The sequence below is a fragment of the Chlorocebus sabaeus genome, chromosome 21 (assembly GCF_047675955.1).
Source record: "Chlorocebus sabaeus isolate Y175 chromosome 21, mChlSab1.0.hap1, whole genome shotgun sequence".
NCBI classification, from domain to species: domain Eukaryota; kingdom Metazoa; phylum Chordata; class Mammalia; order Primates; family Cercopithecidae; genus Chlorocebus; species Chlorocebus sabaeus.
This window is the reverse complement of record NC_132924.1, coordinates 106,272,522-106,294,906: the sequence shown is the minus strand read 5'-3', so window position 1 is coordinate 106,294,906 and position 22,385 is coordinate 106,272,522. Positions and strand designations below refer to the sequence as shown.

Genomic DNA, 22,385 nt, shown 5'->3' with positions numbered 1-22,385 from the left:
CACACACACATATATATGGTATCTATCACATTATTAACTTGAACCATAAGAAAACACTGTTTTTACAAGTTAAAAATGATCAAATACTGGTTATTTCCTACGGCCCAACCTAACAGCTGTAGCAGCAAGTCTGAAAGCTTTGATACATCTGGGACATCACAGCACTTTTTGCAGAACATTGTAGCCTTTATAGAACTCTATGTATCTAACTGCAGCAGATAAACTAGGAACAATTTTACTAGTAGAATATACCACAATATATATGTATGTGACAAAAATGTGCAAGCAAGTGAACCCAAAAATCCCAACTGTTAATATAAACCTAATAACATCATCCACATAACTTTTGTTTACAGCATGACACCAGTAGACTGGTCTTCATGTAAACATGGCGGTCGGGGGAATAAGAGTATGAGACATGCAAGGGAAAATAAAGGGGATTCATTCAAGGGTCAGGGCTATTGTGAAGGTTTCAGGGACTCTTGCGGGATCTATGGGAAAAACAATCTCTGATTTCAGCTTCACTGGAGAAGACTAAGATGAAGTTTCTGGCTCCCTATGGCCAAGCTTTGCCACTGCCTGAATGCCTCAGGGTTATTGACAATCTGGTACTGAAGGCAAACTTCCAAAAATAGCTGCATCAGGAGCAAAGCCAAGTGCCTGGAGCAAGAACACCTTTTTCCCCTAACTCCTCAGCCTATATGCTAATCAACAGTGATCAAGTAAGACAATCAAAAATGCCCATTCTTAAATCAGCCTGACAAAACAATATGGATCAGACCCATTCAGATGCCCTATCTCCCTTAGGAAACCCAATACCTATAAAGCAGACTTGGTGTACTCTCACCATTAAAAGGATGCTGTCTACCTCCCTTCTCCCTTCATTACTGCCAGGTTATTGCATGTTTTTATTTAATAAACCTTCATCAGCTCAAATGAAGGGTTGTTACTAGTTGAGCTAACAGCAAATGATAATGCTCCAGAGAGATATCAGTGCTTGTTGGTGCATTAACAAAGAGAGGAGAAGGACTGAGGTCAAGCATGTGTCAATGTAAATGAGGCGATATTAGGTACTAAGGGCTTAATGCAATAGACTGCCAGGGAGATAATGGAATTTACAGGATAAGGTAAATTAGATGAAGTTATTGATAAGTGAATGAAGGGAGGGGGGCCTGCAAGATAAAGTGCTGTCAAAGAAAAGGCCCTTTACTTGTGAATTTCTTCTTTAAAGTATCTTCAGATCTAGCTTGGAAAATAAAACTCAAAAACAGGATCAAATGTGACTTCTTCCTTCATGAAAGATCTCATCTCATTACTACTATGAAATGCAGACTTGTTCTAAAAGCATACCACCTTACTAAGTTATTCTTAAGCATTCTTCGGGGTTCCCTGTTTTGCTGTTGGTTTTTTTTTGTTTTTCCCCCTTAAACATCAGGGCATTCTGCCACAAATAATTCCCATATTTTATTAAAGAAAAGTAATCTTTTTTTTTCCCCTCCTAAACTAGGGACAGACAAGTCTTCTAAGATACCCTATCAGCCTGAGCCTCACAGAACAGCAGTATCTGAGAGATGAAAAGTAAGAACTTTCTATTGAAAAAGACCTTTAAAGGTTGTCGAGACCGAGGTCCCACCCTAATTTCACAGATTAAAAAAAAGTGAGGCCTAGAATGGTATTTTTTTCTTAAGCTTTGCATTTCTCCCAAATTACAAAAATAATACCTACTCAACCAAGACAACTTGAAAAGCACAGAAAATTACAAAAGAAAAAGATCATCATATTGTCACTCATCTGATGCAATAATATATAATATTTTAACCTAATTCCTTCCAATCATTTTTCCATGCAAAGTGTTTGCAAAAATACTTGTTTCTAAACATGCTTTTTCCATTTGGCAATACACTGGGAGCATGTGCCTATCCCTAACATTATATTTAGTATTTTCTTTTTTCTTTTCTTTTTTTTTTTTTTTTTTTTTTTGAGGCGGAGTCTCACTCCGTCCCCCAGACTGGAGTGCTGTGGCGAGATCTCCTCTCACTGCAAGCTCCGCCTCCCGGGTTCACACCATTCTCCTGCCTCAGCCTTCTGAGTAGCTGGGACTACAGGCGCCCGCCACCACGCCCAGCTAATTTTTTGTATTTTTAGTAAAGACGGAGTTTCACAGTGTTAGCCAGAATGGTCTCGATCTCCTGACCTCATAATCCGCCCGCTTCGGCCTCCCAAAGTGCTGGGATTACAGGCGCGAGCCACTGCGCCCGGCCCTATTTAGTATTTTCATACTAGTCCATGAGTATGAATATACAATGACTTAAACCAATTCCCTATATTTAAGTCATTACTAATCTTTTTACTTTCATAGATCTTACTGTGATAAGTATTCTTGTATACATATTCGTGACACAAAACAGTTACAATTCTTAATTCTTTCCTTAAAATACAATTCTAGAAGTAGATCCCAAGTCCTAAGCTATGCATAGTTCTAGGGGTTCTGATGCATAATTCCACATTAAGAGCCTTATTTCTTCTAAAAGGCCTTGTAACGGATCTGTTCACAATTACTTTCCTGATGAAATTAAACTATACTTAACATGGTAAGAGAAAGATAACTGTAAACTGCTCATAGGAAAACCTAGAAAAAAACCTCTTTTGTTCCTAACCTCATGGTCCCTTCAATTCGCAGTTCCCATCAGTGCTCTGTAAGGGAGCATTAAAACCTAGGTTTCTACTACAAAATGCAATAGAAGAGACCACTAGAAAAGCCATTCTTTTTGAACAAGCGTCCTAAAGTCACTCACCCCGTCATGTTATTTGTTACTCTGGGACAAGAAAAAGTTACAGAACTCTCTTTTTAAGAGTTGGCAAAGGAGGTCTCAGAATCACTTCAGGCTCACACTTCAATCAAGACAATTTCGCCCACACTCTGCAAGAGCCCCAAATCCATTAGAAATGCTCAGCACTTACACAGCTCTTTACTAACATGAACTATTAAAATCCTACAAAGGAATGATAGAGGAATATGGCTTTTTTCATTTCAAGAGCTAGGCAACCACAAGTAATTAGTATTGGGATGAATCTCAGAGAAAATAGACTTCTTTAACAAGCTCCTCCTATCTTGTCAAGCCAAGCAAAAGCTACTGATTAGCATTCTCAGACCGTCATCAAGTTGAGACTGAAGTCCCCCATCAACAACATGGTTGTCATCAGCTGCAATTTACACAAATATCTAGTTCCCATCTGGCCACAGACTGACCAAGCAAAAATCTGTTCAAGAAAGGTCATATGTGAGGTTGAAACCACAAATATGATGGAAGATGGCAGCAAATGACTTAGGCATTATTCTTGACTTAGAACATTCTTCCTGTAGACTCAAGTGTGCAAACACAGTCACACTTGGTTTATCTGATTAAAACAGGTGTGCATTAATGATGGTAGCACCAGAATAGAAATGCTGCTCAGTGTAAACAAGCCCAGACTCCTGCATTTTCGTTTTACCTGGCACTGGGAAGTGACGACAATGATACCTACGTCGTTTTAAGTTTTTATACTACTTTGTATTCTACAAAGCACTTTTCCTGTACTATATTTCACTTTTATTCTTATAACCATTCTATAATGTAGACAGGTAAGTATCTGTTTATCTGTTCTACAGATAAGGATCCTAAAACAGAGAGATAATGTAATTTATTTATCTAAGCTCAAGGAACTGGTAAGTCATTGAATCAGGACTAGAACTAAGAATTCTTGCTTTTAAATCCACTTTGCTTCCATTATGAGACACTATACACAGCCACCACTTGTCAATTAATAAATATATTCTCTAATTTCAATCCATTAAATCCCTGCAGTAGGTCATATCAGGACCCATAGCAAAGATACACAAATCAGAGCATCAAAGATGACAGCTCTGAAGAGTGCAAGTCAGTCCAAACCTGGAGAATCATCTCATTTAAAAACTAAGTGAGTTAACTATTAAATCATCTCATTTAACTACTAAATCTATTTGACCAAATAATCAGACTATAAAATCAGAATAAAAGCCAAATACTCATCAGCTCTATCCCAAAACTACAATAAAGCATGGCAACAAAGCAACTTCAAACAATAAACATCTACATAAAAGTGAATATCACCATGTGATGTGTGTCTTACATAAATACTTGGTTTTCAACTACTTACCGCTGTCGCTAAATGAAGACAAGAAAAGTAAGTTTTGCTGAATTCCACAGAACAAGCTACACTCTACACCAATAGTTTCAATTTTGTCTGCATATTGGCATTACCTGGAGAGTGTCAATAACTGAAGTCAGTGGCCCACCCCTAGAGATTTTTATTTAACTGGTCTGGGATGTGACTTGAGTTTAGAATTCTTGCAAGATCCCCTAATATACAGTGTGGGAATCATTGCCCCACAGCAAGCAAGCCAAATGGAAATTGCTGAACCTCGTAGGCTTTAGTGCAATAAAACAGAATTTCCATTGGCTTTAAAATAAAAGAGGCAAATGAATAGCAGATTAAAAAAGCAAATTTAAAAAAAAAAGGAAAACTAACACAATAACCAGGTGCCTATCAAACAATCTGGTTTCCAAAATCCCAAGCCTTCAAAAACAAATATAAATAAAAAGGGCCTTGAGCAGCATGAAAAAGAGCTACTAAAAAGCCCTGCACTTTTACTCTATAAGAGAAAAATAAAGCTGTCACAAACCTACTCACTTAATTGTAGATATAAAAAAAAACAAAGTTACTCGTTTTATTTTCAGCTTTTCCTAAATCTTTTTGAAGAATGAAGGGGGGGTCCCAAATGTGACTAAAAGCAGCTACAGCTGACCACCCCTATTTAAATAGCAAACCACACTACCCCTAACCCAACTCCCAGTCTCCCTGTCTTACTGTATTTTTCTCCATAGTACTTAATATAATATGAGAGACACTATTTGGTCACCATCTGTCTTTACCTACTAGCTAGTTATATCCTCCACGGTTAAGGCCACTTTCACACAAACACATACCAACAACAGAAGTTATCAACAATGGCATTATCACATGTTAAAGACCCAATCATTTGTCTCTTTATCAAAATATGTGCCAGATTCTTTCCTGATAAATTATTAGCATAGAATATTGGCCTCAGTCTTTCAAGCTGCTCTAGGAACAGATGGGCTTTAGTAATGGCTATTTCATTATTGATCACTGATATATTTTTATCATGTTGTGGAAAATCCATATGGAATATTGGAACATTGTTGTACAGTCGCTGAACCACTTTCAGGTTTAGTCCAATAAGCTCACTAGAATATTCCAGCTCCTGTTATCTACAGAGCTTTCACATGGATACTTTTCCCAGAGTAATAAGAAAAAATAATTCTGTGAGATCTCAGAAACTTTCAAGCCAGATAAAAGGGATGTATGTATGTTTTGGTCCCCTTTTTTCTTGCTTGCACATTAATCATTTCGCAGTGGATGCATGATCACCCATTCCTTGTACATAAAGAAGAGAAAATAAGATCAGTCTATTTGCTAATGACACAGTTTTATTGACACAAATAGAAGCAACCTCACTGGTCCACTGGTCCTGCTATCTAAGCACTCACAGAAACAACAGCTTAACACCAACTCTTCTAACACTAATGTTAGATGACAACACCTTCCAGTAGTGACCTGGTGATGATACCCAGTGGATTAACATATTTACTTACCTAAAAGTAGATTTTACAAGCTCATCTTGGATACTTTACCGACAAATTACATCGCTCATGATTATACAATCAATGGGTACCCTATGAACATATTTTTAATGTAAGCCGAGTAGGTAACTGATGACACAGAATCTGAAATTTGTCCATGCCAAATCCTAGAAATATAACACAGAATTGTGGGTCTTGGTGGCCCATCTGTGCATATGTTAGAGTAGACTAGAATTGCTTTCTGAGAAAAGCCCTATCCACCCACAAGAGTTCCTTTAACTTTAAAAAAGGTGGGCTGGTCTTTCATTTAGGTATATCCATGTTGGGCCAAGAAGAAAAGGAAGCTAAACTGCTTAACCCAACCCTACTTCAACTTTTACTAGCTCAAAAGAAGTCCACCTCTGAGACAGTTTTTGAGATTATAACATGGAAGCAATCATCATATCATTTCCTACAATGTCAGTAAAATTTATCGATTTATTGTAAATAACATTTCAAAAACTTTATACTGCATATACTTTATGTACACAGTTTAATATCTCACTTAATCCATTCAACAACCTTTGGAGATATCTTTATTATTCTTAACTCCAGCTTTCAGCAAAGATAAATTACTAACCACAAGTCATCTAGCTACTAAGAACCAAAGCTGGGATTCCAGCATCAGACAACCTAATCCAAATTAAGACCCATGCTGACATTCACAACCCACCATGTTATCCAAATCCAAAGGATCTTGTTAACTAAAAATACTACAAATATACTTATTTTATTACATAAAGTCTTAGAAAACTATTCGATTAAATAGCTGCCCTACTCTCTCTATCCCAGATATGGCCACATTTTCACAGTGTAAGTGAAATAATTCCATTACACCATTCTCTCAGCAAAGCACTCTGGGATCCTCTGGGAAGAAGGCAGCTATATAAATATAAGTTGTTATTATAATTATCATAATAATCTTTATCTGACTATACAGCTATGGATTCTTTTTAAAAGGCTTATAAATAAAGACAGACAAAATGATTAAGAGACATTCAAAATCTCTACAATCTCAGGAAGGCTTAGAAATGAAAAAATTATTTTAGTCACAAGCCTTGTGACTGTCAGCTAAAGTGCTTCAAAACTATTTGCACTGGCTTGGTTTCCACTGATTGAATGCAATTATGAATTGACTTCTATGGGATGATAAATCAGAACTTGTGTAAGTGGTTTTCAAAGCTCATCTGTGCAATTTTAGTTTGATGCAGACTTCTACACAAATTTTCCCTTTAAAAAAAAAGTTTATGAAAATATTAACTATCATGAAATACCTTCCTGGTTAGCTCATGCCACTGGGAAGAAGCTGCTATTCTTATATTAATAATTCTTCCCAGAATTAATCACTCTTTGTACATTAGAACCAGCAGCTGGAGTGTTCTGAGTGATAATGAAGCCTGTAACAAGGCATCTTCAGCCGTCTTTTCAAGACAATAAGAAAATTAAAATTTCAATTTAAATGCAGAGGTTTGAAACACGCTTCACTGGCAAAATTACTTCAATTAATGTGAGTGGAATACAAAGGACAGACTGCAGAAATGTGATGCTGCAACCAGAAATTATGTCATTAATGTGCTTGCATCAACCCAGCACAATGACTGCAAAGGTCTAATTTAAACCGTACATATCACAAAGCTACAGGCTACAATATTAATCAAGTCTCTGATTTCAATGTGGCGGATACAGGCTTCTTGTTGGATCACTTTTAGCTTTTCGTAAGCCAACAGCAGCTGTTTACCTTGAAGAAAGAAACAAAAGGCCAGACCTATTTGCAGACATTCCCTGTCATGACAATTTAATTATTTTATGCAATACTCAGGTTATCACATCAAAAGAAGAAACAAGTATCTCACCTAGAAGCCAAGCCTATGGCTACCAGACCAGTCTGATGGTGAAGTAGGAATAGCAGGAGCTGCCAAGAGCAATGGGTCACCACAGAGTTATTTACTCTGGATTTATTAATCTATTCTGAGTAGGGATTAAATTACTAAGCATCTGCATCTGCCTTAAAATGGAAATGCAAAATCTTCTGACAAACAAATCCAAGGAAATCAGGGGGTTTTGAAGATTGGATTGTTTTGTCTTCACTTTCCTCTGATGTCTTTTAGCAAAGATTTCTATTTGGACCCTTGAGATGCCTTAAGTAGATTTTACTTCTAATAGTACATAACCATGGGGAAAGAAAATGTGACTGCTTTCCACGTGAAGTCCAATGAAAGAGCAATTATAGAGCTTACTACTCAATCTTTTATACAACAGACCAAGTTGAAGATATCTCCAACCTTTTAAGTGCACTTTAAATCCTACCTTCACAAAATTTTTGCATATTGGGATATACAAATCATTGTTTTTTGGGATATGCCAACTCCCCAGAACATGCAAAGTTATAAAATGGTAATATCAGAAGTGGAGTTGTTGAGAGAAATAAGTTAACAAATGTAACATATTTCAGATAGTACCAGGACATAGTAAGTGCTCAATACATATTAGCTATTGTTATCATGGTCATTCATTTAATTACTACAAAAAGGAAAGGTTAGACACTAGAGAACCTTGCCATTAAAAAATAAATAAATAAATAAATAACCAGAGAAGAAAAAACAGAACAAAGCTCCCACAAAAGAAACACCTTTTTCTTTCTGTAGTGGTATTAAAGTCTTCCACATAGTCACCCATTTAGCTAATGATTTGTGAACCCTGACTATACGAGCTACACTATGCTGGGAACAGGGCAGACAAAAATAGGTAAGACACAACCCCTACCCTTAATGACCTACCACACCAACAAAAGGAATTATATATATTAAAATGAAACAGACGAGCTTATGGAAACATTAAGAAAAGCACCTAGCTATCTGAATATCTGGGACATTCAAAGAGTTGATGAAATTTGAGCCAGGTCTTAAAAAATAAGTCATCACTTTTCAGGCAGACAGTATTGGGAATCAGTTCAGGGAAATATAAGGTCAATTAAAAAAGAAAAATACATCACATCCTTATGCACCAGCAACCAGTAACTAGAAACCTTAATAAATAAATAGCTACTGTTTTAAAAGACAACAGCAAAAAAATGTAATACCCAGAAATACATCTAACAAAATACATGCGAACCTCTAAGGACTATATTGCTAAGCATTATTAAAGGATACAAATGAAGATTTTAATAAATGAAAGGAATATGTTCACAGATAAGGAGACTTAACATTGCAAAGATAATTCTCTTAAATTCTATCTATTAGCTATTGAAGGTTCAAGTGATTCTCCAGCCTCAGCCTCCTGAGCTAGCTGGGATTACAGGCATGTAATCCCACCTAATTTTGTATTTTTAGTAGAGATGGAGTTTCACCATGTTTGGTCATGATGGTCTCGAACTCCTGACCTCAAGTGATCTGCCCACCTCAGCCTCCCAAACTGCTAGGATTACAGGTGTGGGCCACCATGCCTGGCCACAAAGACAATTTTGAATAGCAAGAGACAACCTCTTCACTTCCTATCAAGATGTATTATAAATTATAGGAGTTAAAACAGCATGGTTTGGGTGCAGGTACAAATAATACCATTAAACAAAATAAAGAGCTCAGAAACAGATCCATGCATACGTGAAAAGTTGCTGTGTAACCAAAATAGCATCATAAAATCAGTAGAAAAAGGATTCAATAAACAGCCTGAGCCAACCGACTATATAGAAGAAAGATAAAATCAGATCCTCAGTTGATACCATATATAAAAATGGACTTTTGATGGGTTAAAGAAGAAAACATAGGAGATTCTCTTATGACACTGGGATGGAAAAAAGTTTTCTTACATCAAAAATCACGTAACAGGCCGGGCACTGTGGCTCAACATCCCAGCACTTTGGGAGGCCAAAGCAGGCAGATCACTTGAGATCAGGAATTCCAGACCAGCCTGACGCAACATAGTGAAAACCCATCTCTACTCAAAATACAAAAATTAGCCAGGCGTGGTGGCACACGCCTGTAATCCCAGGTACTTGGAAGGCTGAGGCAGGAGACACCCTTGAACCTGGGAGGCAAAGGTTATGGTGAGCTGAGGTCACGCCACTGCACTCCAGCCTGGGCAACAGAGTGAGACTGTCTCAAAAAAAAAAAAAAAATCACATAACAAAAAATACTGAGAAATTGTTTTGCATTAAAATTTTTAATTTCTTTATAACAAAGACACTGTAAACAAAGGAAAAAGATAAATCCCCAGTTGGGAGAAGATATTTGCAATCCATCTCTCAGACAAGAAGAATTAGTATTTAGAATACATAAACAACCAAACGGAAAACGAAACAAAACCTCCAGAAAATGTGTCTTACACACTCACTCTTTTCTGGACATGACTGTTCTTCCTCCCCATTCCACCCCCACTGCCCCAACCAGATAGTTTTATTGATGATTATCATACCCAACCTGGCTCAATCTAGCTCCTAACCCTAGATTTCTGAATTATGGGGGGAAAAAAAAAGAGTATTTTCTTCTGTAAAGGTGGAAAGATGTAGACATAGCCTATGCCCCCTGTTTTTTCTCAATACCCAACCTCCTCCCTCACACATGAAGAGACCAGTCTTCAGCAGAACAATGAAGAGGGTATGCAGAGAAAACACACAGGTGACATTCCACATACACTCCTGTTCCTTTGGCAGATGAGTCAAACAATTATTTTCACTTAAGCTAGCTAGAGGTGAATTTCCGTAACTTACAACCAAGAATTTAAAGAAGTTATTTAATGAGTCTTGAGGAAAATATGTTAGAAAAAAAGGAACAGTATTCATTATTGATTAGCCTTTACGTAAATAAATTGATTAGCCCTTAAGTAAATAAATTAGCCCTACAAAGACCATTACACAAAAATCTGAAATCCTAAATGAACATAATTAACAAATAAATTCTAACAACCTATTTTAATCTGTGGCACTTACTTAAAAGCAAGCCCACTCCAAAAAAATCGTGATTCAAATAGATGTATATTTGCTACACAAATATATACATGCTTATCTGATTGCTGAATCTTGATGATTTAGCACACGTATACATTCATAATGCATAAATCAACACTAAAGGTGAAAAGCAATTTTTTTCTACCAGACACCCTATAGTCATTATTACTAAAGAAGAAGCCACTTTGCATAAGATGCTGAAAATAACCAATTCTTTTGTCACTCCCAAAAGTCAATCTTTTTTTGTTGCTTTTTGGGATTCTTTTTGAGACAGAGTCTTGCTCTATCACCCAGGCTGGAGTACAGTGGCACGATCATGACTCACTGCAGCCTCAAACTCCCAGCCAAGGGTCAACCATTATTAATCTCCTTCCACTGTGGAAACTGACCATTCAGTCTTATCACATAACCAGGTTTTAATATCTCATAGAATATCATGGCACTTCTCACTCCTTGGTTACCAAATTTCCTTAAAAAGCTTCTTATGAAGGACTTTTAGCAAAATTCTTCTTGGAAGTCTGAATGAATTAGAACCACTTAGAGCATTTAATCTGTGTCCCTACCAATTCCCCTTAGTGTTTTTTCCAGTGTTAAAGCCAATCTAATTTGGTGAAACAACGGTAAAGGGCTTTCACCTACTGTGAGGAAGAAAAAAACAACAATTCAAATATAGCCCATCTGCTGCTGGGAGCTCCTATAGAGAGCTTCCTTAACCAACTCTGAATGAGATGGAAGTGGGACTGGGTGGGTAGAAGGGAAGGGGGAAAGAGCAGCCCTCTCTAAGAGCCACAGGCGCTGGGAAAGTTAGGATTATTAGGGAGCAAACTCTGTATTTCTATTTTTTATTCATCTTCTTGACACTCAGCCACATGAACCACCAACTGCATCCTTCTGGGAACTTTCAGCAATTCAAAAAGGAGCATACACAAAGGACTAAGACAGACGCTAAAGGCTAGATTGTGGAGTACTCTTGCTCAATAAAGTTGCTTCCAGCATTAGTCTCCCAAAATTGTATTTCTTATCAATTTCAAGGAAAAGAACAAAGCCCTAATGTAAAAATTTCTTCAAAAAATGTGTGGAACACTAGTCTATAAATCTTCAGAAGTTCTGTATCATGTAGATTTCATTCTTTAAAATTGGATTCATTAACTATTTTCCTCTGAAGCTAAAAAACACCTCTCATTACCATTCTAACCTGATTTAAGTACTGGTTTCTTACTATTATATTTCTTCCCATTGTTACAAAGGCAGATAATACATAAATAATAATCACCTACCATTTCAAACACTGGAATTAGAAAGAGAACCAGCCAGGCTTCACCTGCAAGGGCTCATGCATCCCAAGAGGGCAGTTTGTAATGTGCTACACGCATTACAGGATTCAGAGAGAACAAAAGAGAGTGCTTTTACATCTTAACAAAAATGACCCTTAGCACAGGCTGTTCTCTTACCAGCATGTCAGTGGCACTGAGATAGTGCTTGCTGGCCATGCACTGTTCCAGTTTTTGAGGCACTTGCTTGATATTCTCAATTTCATCCAGCAAGTTCAGGACATGCTTATGCTCAATTCCTTCAATCCATAGTTTCCGAAGCTCATCCCGTTTGCAGTGCAGCAGCATCTTGCATGAAAGCAGGTTCTCTTTTACCTACAATAAAACAGATTCAGTCTTGGGTCAGTCCAAAGTCTTGCCAGTCTAAACCTATAACCTGGTTAGTAGTCTTCACTGGTACTACTGTATGTAGCAGTTCCTAATTCCCACTGCCACTTACTCTCCTTGGTCTGCCTCCAAAATTCTAATCCTGGTTCTGACATAGACTCACTTGGGCACATCTCCACCTCTCTCTAATTTCTCTCCCATGAAATGAGAAAACTACTCCCAACCTACCTTTTCTAGATTACCTTTGAGTAATCTAGAAAAAATTACTAAAGAGAAAGCACTCTGAAAACATGAAGTACCTCATCAATATTAATATACCTAAAAGGGGAGTGATCAGTGTAAAAGTCCATGCTATTATACCTTCCCCAATCCCTGCAAATCTCCTATCCAGCTGATGGGTCACTTGGTCCATGCTTCTAGCTCTAGGACTCCAGCTGAAGTTTAAAACCAAGAAACTGGGTGCTCAACTTAACTGACTAAAATAAAAATAACCCCAGCTTCCAAAAGAGAGTAGGCACATCCAGAGATAATCTCAAAATAAAAGGATGTACCAAGGCTTTTTTTGCCTTGCATTCTGATTATTAGATATTTAATAAGACAACCTCCACCACCTGTAGATCTGCACAGTATAGCAACTAGCATACGCAAAACATGACAAAATAAAAGGGACAGTAGAGGAATGGAGGAGGTAGTTGTGATGCACGTGATAGGAGTAAGTTTTTATTTGCTCCCCTAATTGAAAATTTTCCATTTTTGGAAAATGGGAATGACAGCCATTTTCCAGCAACATGGAAAAATTTTAAAAACTATCATCTTTCAAAATTCACAGAACTACTTTCACATATTTTTGATAGTCCTCACATGTATGTTATTTAAATTTGAGTTTAAATATTCCTTTACAGTTTTGTTTCTGGTTTTCGTTTGAGGTAAAATTTATCCATGAATGCATCTCAAGTGTACCACATGGTAAATTTTGGCAAATGCGCCCACCTGTATAATCCAAACCTTCATCAACACATGGGACATGTCCATCAGCGCAGAGAGTCTACCATAGTTTTGATAACTGAAAATCTGTATTGTTCTTCTACAAGATTTGATGTGGTGATGGAAATATTCACTGACACTATGCCTCTGGTGATTACAAAACTAAATTTCAACATTCATCCAACAAGTATGGAAAATATGAGGACAAAATACCAAGATTAAAAGGTTTCTTGAGAAAGCACCTAATCCCTTTCTACAACTTCATGACAACACCTGAATCATGCTTCTATGAAACTCTCCCATGTTAAAAAAAAAAAAAAAAAAAAAAAAGTCTTGAATAAGAAGACCTTGTAACCTCTCTTAATAAGTATAATAGACTGATTATTAATTTAGGGGGTCATAGAACTCTTTGCAAATCTGATGAAGATAATTCCAATTATTTCTACTCCTTCCTGCAATCCCACCAAAGTAATGGCAAAGAAATTTTTTTAAGCATAAAAAGAGAGAACAGAGAAGAACAGCAAATAAGAGATGATAACAAAACTGTGGAAGTTAGCAAGAAGATGGACAGTAGGCAACTAAATTAGCAGGCCAGAGAAATCTGAAAACCTTAGCCTGGAGCAGGATTTGCTAACATCAAAAAGGAGGCACCAAGTATACTAAAGGCAGGGATACTGGGTTAAAAGTTTCCATAGGAGTATTTTGATACCCAAATCCCCATCAAGCCACACACATGGGCAATTCCCTCCCCACAGCATTGGCCAAATTGGGAGCAACTGAATTGGAAAGGATCTAGACAAGGAAATGTCAGGTATGGTTGAGCGGAGGGCATGAGACACTACACAGAAAACAGGAGGATGAAGACAAAGTAGGACCTATTAAACAGTATGATCCTCAGCCCCCATGGACCCTCGGTCTCTGTCAACAGTTAGGCTCCAAAACACTGCAGCTTGACTTTTCACCCCAACACAGGAGACATAAGGCTTCTCCCTTGGGAAAGTCAACTGGTCCAAGTGAAAAGGCCTATACAGACAGTGACATCTGACGATGCACGGAATAAACTGCTGAGTCCCTACCCAACAATCATTATGGACAAGCTCCATAACATGTTCTGAGCTTCCAATCAGCTTTGTAGTACCTGCCTCTTACATACAAATGGTTAGCCAAGAATCACCAGACATTCACAGAAAGCCTGCAGAATGGAATGACGGGCATCAAAACAAAAAGAGAAAATTACTGAAGCAGGACATGAGGGAACAGAAACTGCAGGAAAGATAATTTTGTTAAACGATAATTAACATCCTTAGGAAAAATAAAAGAAGCTAGTACATCAATTAACCAAGGACAGAATGATATAAACATTTTTAAGAAATGAAAAACTCTTAGATATTAAAACAGAAATTTTAAAAATCAAATTGAAAGGTTAGAAGGTATCCTTGAGGAAATCTCCAAAGAGGAAAACACCAAAAAATGAGATAGGAGGTAAAACACAACAATGGGATTGATCCAAAAGGTCCAACACTTACCAGATAGGAGTTCCAAGGAAGGAAAAGTGAAAAAAATGGAGTGGAAAGAACAAGTTTGAAAATAATTAAATAAATAATTTTTTTAAAAAACTGCCTGCCCAGGGCAGTATCTTACTATAATCCCAGCACTTTGGGAGGCAAAGGTAGAGGGCTGCTGGAGCTCAGGAGTTCAAGACCAACTCTGGCAACACAGGGAGACCCTGCCTCTACAATAAATTAAAAAATCAGGCAGATATGGTGGCACATGCCTGTAGTTCCAGCTATTCAGGAGGCTGAGTTAGGAGATCACTGGAGCCCGGGAGGTTGAGACTGCAGAGAGCCATGATCGTGCCACTGCATCCAGCCTAGGCAACAAAGCAAGACTCCAGCTCTTTTTTTTTTTTTTAATAAAAAAAGAAGAAAGAAAAAAAAAATGCCAGAGCATGCCAAGACATAAGTTTTCAGATTGAAAAGGCACACCAAGTACTCAAGAAAATGGAAAGCAAAAAGGCCCAAGTCAGGACACATTATTCTGACATGTAAGAACACAGGGGACAGAGAGACAATCACAAAAGCTGTCAAAGAAAAAAAGGAAAAACCAGGACCTATACAAAGGCTTGTGAATCAGAATGACATCAGATTTCTCTCAGCAGCAACATTAAAAGCTACAAGACAAAGGAACGACAAACCTTCAAAATTTTAAGAAAGAATTATTTCCCAGAAGAACTATCAATCAAGTATGAGGAAAGAATAAAGACATTTTCAGGCTTGCAAGCTCTCAAAAACTCAACTTTGTATGCACCATATCTCAGCAAACTACTGAAGAATGTGTTCCACCACTACAAGAGAAAACAGAAGAGAAGAAACAAGTGATCCAGGAAACACAAAACAGAAGAAAGGTAACAGGACTATCCAATCAGTAACTCCAGGAAAACAACGACACGAGCACACAAGAAAAAACATAATCACAGTATGCTGTATGGCTTAGATGTACATGTTAGTGTAGTTATAAAAAGACAAGCACTGATCATCTATTTAACCAAAACTAGAATACAACTATATAGAGAGGATGAAGGAGGAGGATGTGGTAGGATGGGGAGAGACTGGGAAGCGGGCTAAGGCCTCATCTTCCGTAATTGGAAGTTAATACATAACATTTAAGAAAAAAACACACGTTTTTTTCACAAGATGGCGCCGAAAGCGAAGAAGGAAGCTCCTGCCCCTCCTAAAGCCGAAGCCAAAGCGAAGGCTTTAAAGGCCAAGAAGGCAGTGTTGAAAGGTGTCCATAGCCACAAAAAAAAAAAGATCCGCACGTCACCCACCTTCCGGCGGCCCAAGACACTGCGACTCCGGAGGCAGCCCAAATATCCTCGGAAGAGCGCCCCCAGGAGAAACAAGCTTGACCACTATGCTATCATCAAGTTTCCGCTGACCACTGAGTCTGCCATGAAGAAGATAGAAGACAACAACACACTTGTGTTCATTGTGGATGTTAAAGCCAACAAGCACCAGATTAAACAGGCTGTGAAGAAGCTCTATGACATTGATGTGGCCAAGGTCAACACCCTGATTCGGCCTGATGGAGAGAAAAAGGCGTATGTTCGACTGGCTCCTGATTACGACGCTTTGGATGTTGCCAACAAAATTGGGATCATCTAAACTGAGTCCAGCTGCCTAATTCTAAATATATATATATATCTTTTCAACATAAAAAAAAAAAAAAAAGAAAAAAACACACACAGCACAAGCATACTATTAGAAATAGAAATACCTAAAAAAGAAAAACTAAAAAAGTCGGCACCTCTGAGATGTTAGAACTGGGACTAGAGTAGGATGAGGTAGGAGAGTCCAGTCTTTTATCATCATTTGTGGCTTTATTTGACTTTTAAACATATCTCTCCAGCTGGCCACGGTGGCTCACACCTGTAATCCCAGGGCTTTGGGAGGCCAATGAGGGCAGATCACGAGGTCAGGAGATAGAGACCATCCTGGCTAACAAGGCGAAACCCCCTCTGTACTAAAAATACAAAAATAAAATTAGCTGGGTGTGGTGGCGGGCGCCTGTAGTCCTAGCTACTCCGGAGGCTGATGTGGGAGAATAGCATGAACCAGGGAGGCGGAGCTTGCAGCGAGCTGAGATTGCACCACTGCACTCCAGCCTGGGTGACAGAGCAAGACTCCGACTCAAAAAAAAAAAGCATATCTCTAAAAGCCATTCCTAGATTCTACTGCAGTTCTTAGCCTCTAGGTTAAGGACTCCAGCTATTAAATCATTTCATTTTAAATCTTAGTTCAAATCTGTTAGAATCTTGATTTCTGATATCCTGCTCATATCACCTTGCTAATATAGTTCTCAGCTTTTTCCTCTATGTGTAATGGTTACCATGGAAACAATTAAAAATAAATTTTATGTCATACAACACCCAACTAGGCTCTTGATCGAGAGTGGGGGACAAACTTACAGGGTGTCAGTAAAGCTTGGCAAACTCCTATCTGATTGGAAAAAGACAATTGTGTCATTTCACATTAGGATATGTACAATGTAATCAGCTCATTCACTTTTGCTTACTACATGGAAAGAAAAGTGAAGTAGAATTTGTTGGGGGTAAACAATTGGCATCAGGTTGTGTAGAAAATGACCACACCAAGATTCTCTAAACTGAGGTAACAAAGCTATAGACCAAAAAAACTACAGGAACTTTTAATACTAAATTGCCCTGAGGTTTCTGCTTTATGATTAGAAAGTCACAGTCATAAAAAATGTTATTTTAGAAGTTGGGGGATAGGGTCAGTCAGCCACAAAAAGGAAGAAATAATGAAGAATCACAAAAACATTATGCCAAGCAAAAGAAGCTAGACACAAAAGAGGGCATAACATACAAAGTTCCAGAACAGGCAAAACTAATCCATAGCGCCAGAATTCAAATCAGTAGTTGCTTGGAGCAGGATGTAAGAGAGAACCGACTGCAAAGAGGCAGGAGAGAACTCTGGGGTGATGGTAACACATTCAGTGATATATACGTTTGCCAAAACTCATTGCACTGCACTCTGAAAATATGGCATTTTACTGTACGTAAACTATACCTCAATAAAGATGGAAAATACAGCCACTGTGGAAAATAGTATGGAGTTCCCTCAAAAAATGAAAAAATAGAACTACCATATGATCCAACAATCTCACTACAGGGTCTATATCAAAAGGAATTGAAGTCAATACGTCAAAGAGATATCTGCACTCCCGTGATCACTGCAGCCTAAGTGTCCATCAACAGATGAATGAAAAAAGAAAATATGGTATAAGCACAACGGAATGCCATTCAGCATTTAAAAAAAAGGAAATCTGTTCGGGCATGGTGGCTCACACCTGTAATCCCACCACTTTGGGAGCCTGAGGTGGGTAGATCACTTGAGCCCAGGGGTTTGAAACCAGCCTGGGCAACCTGGTGAAAACCCATCTCCACAAAAAATTAGCTGGGCATAGTGGCATGCACCTGTGGTCCCAGATAGCAGAGGGACTGAGGTGGGAGGAGCGCCTGAGCTCAGTAAGTCGAGGCTATAGTGAGCCCCAAGATCGCGTCATTTACTCCAGCCTGGACAACAGAGTGCGACCCTGTCTCAAAAACAAAAGGAACTCTTGTCATTTGCAACAACACGGATGAACCTGGAGGACATTATGTTAAGTGAAATCAGCCAGACACAGAAAGATGAATATTGCATCATCTCCCTTACATATAGAATCTAAAATAGTCAAACTCACAGAAGCAGAAAGTAGAGCAGTAGTTACCAGGGGCTCGGAGTGAGAGGACTGGTTGAGAAGATGTTGGTCAAATGATACAATACTTCAGTTAGACAAGAGAAGTAAGTTCAAGAAACCCATTGTACAACACGGTGACTACAGTTAATAACAATGTATTGTATGCTTGTAAATTGATGAAAAGGTAGATTCTAAGTATTCTCACCACAAATAACTGACAAGCATGTGAGGTGATGTGTATGTTAATTAGCTTGGTTTAGCCATTCCACAATGTATATGTATTTCAAAACATCATGCTGTCTACTACAAACATATGTAATTTTTGTCAATTTTTTAAAATTAAAAAATAAAGTTTTTTTTTTAATGGGAAGAAACAGGGCTATACCCATCAATGAATAATAACATTCACATGTTAGAAAAGTATCAAATAACACTGAATCATTTATTTCTCAAAACTCTGTTCTACTTTTATAAATGTGATGACAGTATTTTCATTTCATTCTATTTAATGTATAAGTATAATTAAGATTGAAAAATTATGTTACTCCGTTTCTTCCTTAAACAAATGCATGAAAAGTCAGGTTGTTCAAACCACGACATCAAGCCAGAGACAAATTTCCTTTGCTTTCTCAGAGTTTTAGTAACTTCACAGTTGCTCCAAATCACCTGTTCGGCAATAGCTAGAATTTCACAAAAACTACAAGTCACCCTAACTAGAGACTATTAGAAAAAGAGAAAAGAAGGAAAACAGGGCTCAAGAGGCTATTGTGAATAGAAATGTGAGATGACACAGACGGCAGAGAAGTTGAGATTTTTGCAGCCCTCTCTTGGAAAAGATAAAGGGGTGAGAAAAGCAAAGTGGGACTTTGAATAAAACTGCCTTAGCATTTGTGAGAGGAAGACCAGAGAGATATAGAGAGAGAGAGGGGCTGATACACACAGGCCTGGGGAAGGTCATAACTTTTAAGTCATAAAATCAGAAAAGTACTGAATTTGGCTGGGCATGATCACTCTTGCCTGTAACCTCAGAACTTTGGGAGGCCAAGTGGGGCAGATTACCTGAGGTCAGGAGTTCAAGACCAGCCTGGCCAACATGGTGAAACCCCACCTGTACTAAAAAATATAAATATTAGCTAGGTGTGGTGGTGGGTACCTATAATCCCTGCTACTTTGGAAGGTGAGGCAGGAGAATCACTTGAACCCGGGAGGCGGAGGTTGCAGTGAGCCGAGATCGCACCATTGCACTCCAGCTTGGGCAACAGAGCGAGACTCTGTTTCCAAAACAAACAAAAGAAAAGAAAAGTACTGAATTTGGATCAAGGAAAAGATAAAGAAGTGAAGGAATGCCTCTGCGTATGCATATTATCTGTAATAAAATACAACAATGTGCAAACAGCTCATTGAAACTATAGACTAGAAATATCCTGAAAAATTCTCTATGAGGCAAGGATAGTAAATGCAAATTAATGTGTTGACATCATTCTTAATTTTAAAAGTATAAAATATTGAGATGTGTTGTTTTTGTTGAATTTTGTTGGCAAAAGTAAATCTACATATAAGCACTATCATAGGTTTTCTCCTGCCATAAGAGATCAACCCAATTTTTTCCATGGAGTCTTACAGAAAGCACCTAGAAAGAACAAACCTTGGAAATACCATTCATTGTTCTGTTTAAAAGCCTTTTAGAACTATAGATCATTTTTAAATTACCTTCAAACTTGTATTCCCCGTGCTTTCTTTCCCCGGGTTTTTTCAGTTGCCATTCTAAGGTCTGAAATTCTGAGAGGCTCCCCTCAACGCTTTCCAATACCTTCCTTCGAGCTGCAGAGCCTAAATACAGTACACAAATACACACACACCTGAACTTAATGGAAAGATCACCTCATGGTTCCTGCGACTGCACTAATGTGCTCTAGAGTGCTGCACACATTTAAAATTATATCTCATTATTACCCACTGTTTAGCATGTCCATTTCTAGAAACCAAAGGCCTTCTCCCTTTCTCAAACAAGTGGCTAGAATTTTCCATCTTATATTTGGGCTGTAAATAACTTCCTACCAAACCTTGTTGTTCTACTAGGACATTTTTAATATTAAGGCTATTCCTCGTTCTAATTCTACCTTTCAAGGTATAATCTCATTTAAAAGCCATAATTATTTTAGGTATATATTAAATAATAAATGTTTCATTACTCAATGATTAAGCCCTAACAACTTCACTTGAATAATCGTGTACAGTTATTTCTCATTATAGGCAAGAAAAATGAGATTCAAAACTTGATCTAGTACCAACAAGGTGGTCAAAATTGGGATGAAATGTTAAGTGTTTGTGTGCACATCACAACAAAGCCAGGTATCTCCCTTCAACCTACCCTGCTCCAGTGATAAGAATTAGACTACTCTGTAACTTTAAAGAAATCTGAGGTCATCTCACTCACCTAGTACACATAGAGAAACACACCAATTCATTTGGCCCAAATCCCCAATTTGTCTCAACTCATATCCATCTATTTTGGTGCTGCTGCTGTAATAAGCCGGTCAGTCATTATTATGAGAGAACTGGCAAGACCTATGGAATTGGAGGTTTACCAATGCAATAACATCTCATTTTGAGAAATTTTACAATGCATTCAAAAGTAATAGAACTGCCCAATTATTTTGCTTATCGTCCACATCACTTGACCTGATCAATTGCACATGGTATCAAGGCTGAGCCTATGAGCCTTCTGTTGAGATCTCGACTCTACAAAAACAATTTTAAAATTAGCTAGGCATGGTGGTGAGTGCCTGTAATCCCAGCTACTCAAGAGGCTGAGGCAGGAGGATCCTTTGAGCTCAGGAGTTTGAGGCTGCAGTGAGCTATGATGGCACCACTGCACTCCGGCCTGGACAACAGAGTGAAACCCTATCTCTAAAATAAATCAATAATTAATTTTTTAAAAAAAAAGCTTGGACCATCATGGAAGAAAGTTAAATCCATCTGTCAGCTCATTTTTATCCTCAAAAACATAGAATCTACCAATATAATATAAATCAATATATGAAAGTAATGTCAAAAAATGAGACGTGTAGGCCACGCACAGTGGCTCACACCTCTAATCCCAGCACTTTAGGAGACCAAGGCAGAAGGATCACTTGATGGAGTATGAGACCATCCTGGGCAACATACGGAGACCCAGTCTCTGCAAAAAAATCAAATATTAGCCAGGCATGGTGGAACGCACCTATGGTCCCAACTACTCAGAAGGCTGAGGCAAAAGGATCACCTGAGTCTGGGAGGTCGAGGCAACAGTGATTCATGATGGTGCTACTGCACACCAGCCCGGATGCTGGAGAGAGACTCTGTCTCAAATGGGAAGCATAAACAGTTCTGTGGTCTCAAGCTTTAAAAGGTGGCAATAGACAAATATGAACATCTTCATTTGCCTTGGTCCGCACTGAAATCTATTCCCAGCACAGCAGCTAGAGTGGGCCTTTTAAAATGTTAGCCACACCACGTTATTCCTGTGCTCAAAGCCATAAAATCAAGACCGATAGTTAAAATCAATGTCTTTCCAGTGACCTACAAGACCCTACGTGACTTCCATCCACCCACCCACCACACCACATGCCCTAGCTCTCCCATCTCTCTCCTGCCACTCTCCCCGTGCCTCATTTTGCTTCAACCTCACCACCCACCTTGCTGCTGCTTCCAACCTCCAATCATGCCCCTGCCTTAGGATCTGGGCACCTGCTTCCTTTCTTCCTGGAATGCTCTTCCTGACACTCTCCCTAACCTTCAGATGTTGGCTCATATAGGACCTCAGTGAAGCCCTGTCTGGCC

At 38.3% G+C, this 22,385-nt stretch overlaps 2 protein-coding genes across 3 annotated transcripts in view; one reads left to right on the top strand and one right to left on the bottom strand.

Moving 5' to 3' along the window:
• Positions 1–22,385, bottom strand: part of EXOC4 (exocyst complex component 4) — an 818,776-nt gene that overhangs the window by 769,648 nt on the left and 26,743 nt on the right. For both annotated transcript variants that reach the window (XM_007982965.3, XM_073009345.1), the window contains exon 3: positions 12,114–12,308. In XM_007982965.3, coding sequence (XP_007981156.3) covers positions 12,114–12,308 — 195 coding nt within the window. The remainder of the gene's footprint in view (positions 1–12,113; positions 12,309–22,385) is intronic.
• LOC119626144 (large ribosomal subunit protein uL23) lies at positions 15,983–16,481 on the top strand. The gene has a single exon (XM_038004311.2). The coding sequence runs from the start codon at positions 15,998–16,000 to the stop codon at positions 16,466–16,468; it is 471 nt and encodes a 156-aa protein (XP_037860239.1). The 5' UTR covers positions 15,983–15,997; the 3' UTR covers positions 16,469–16,481.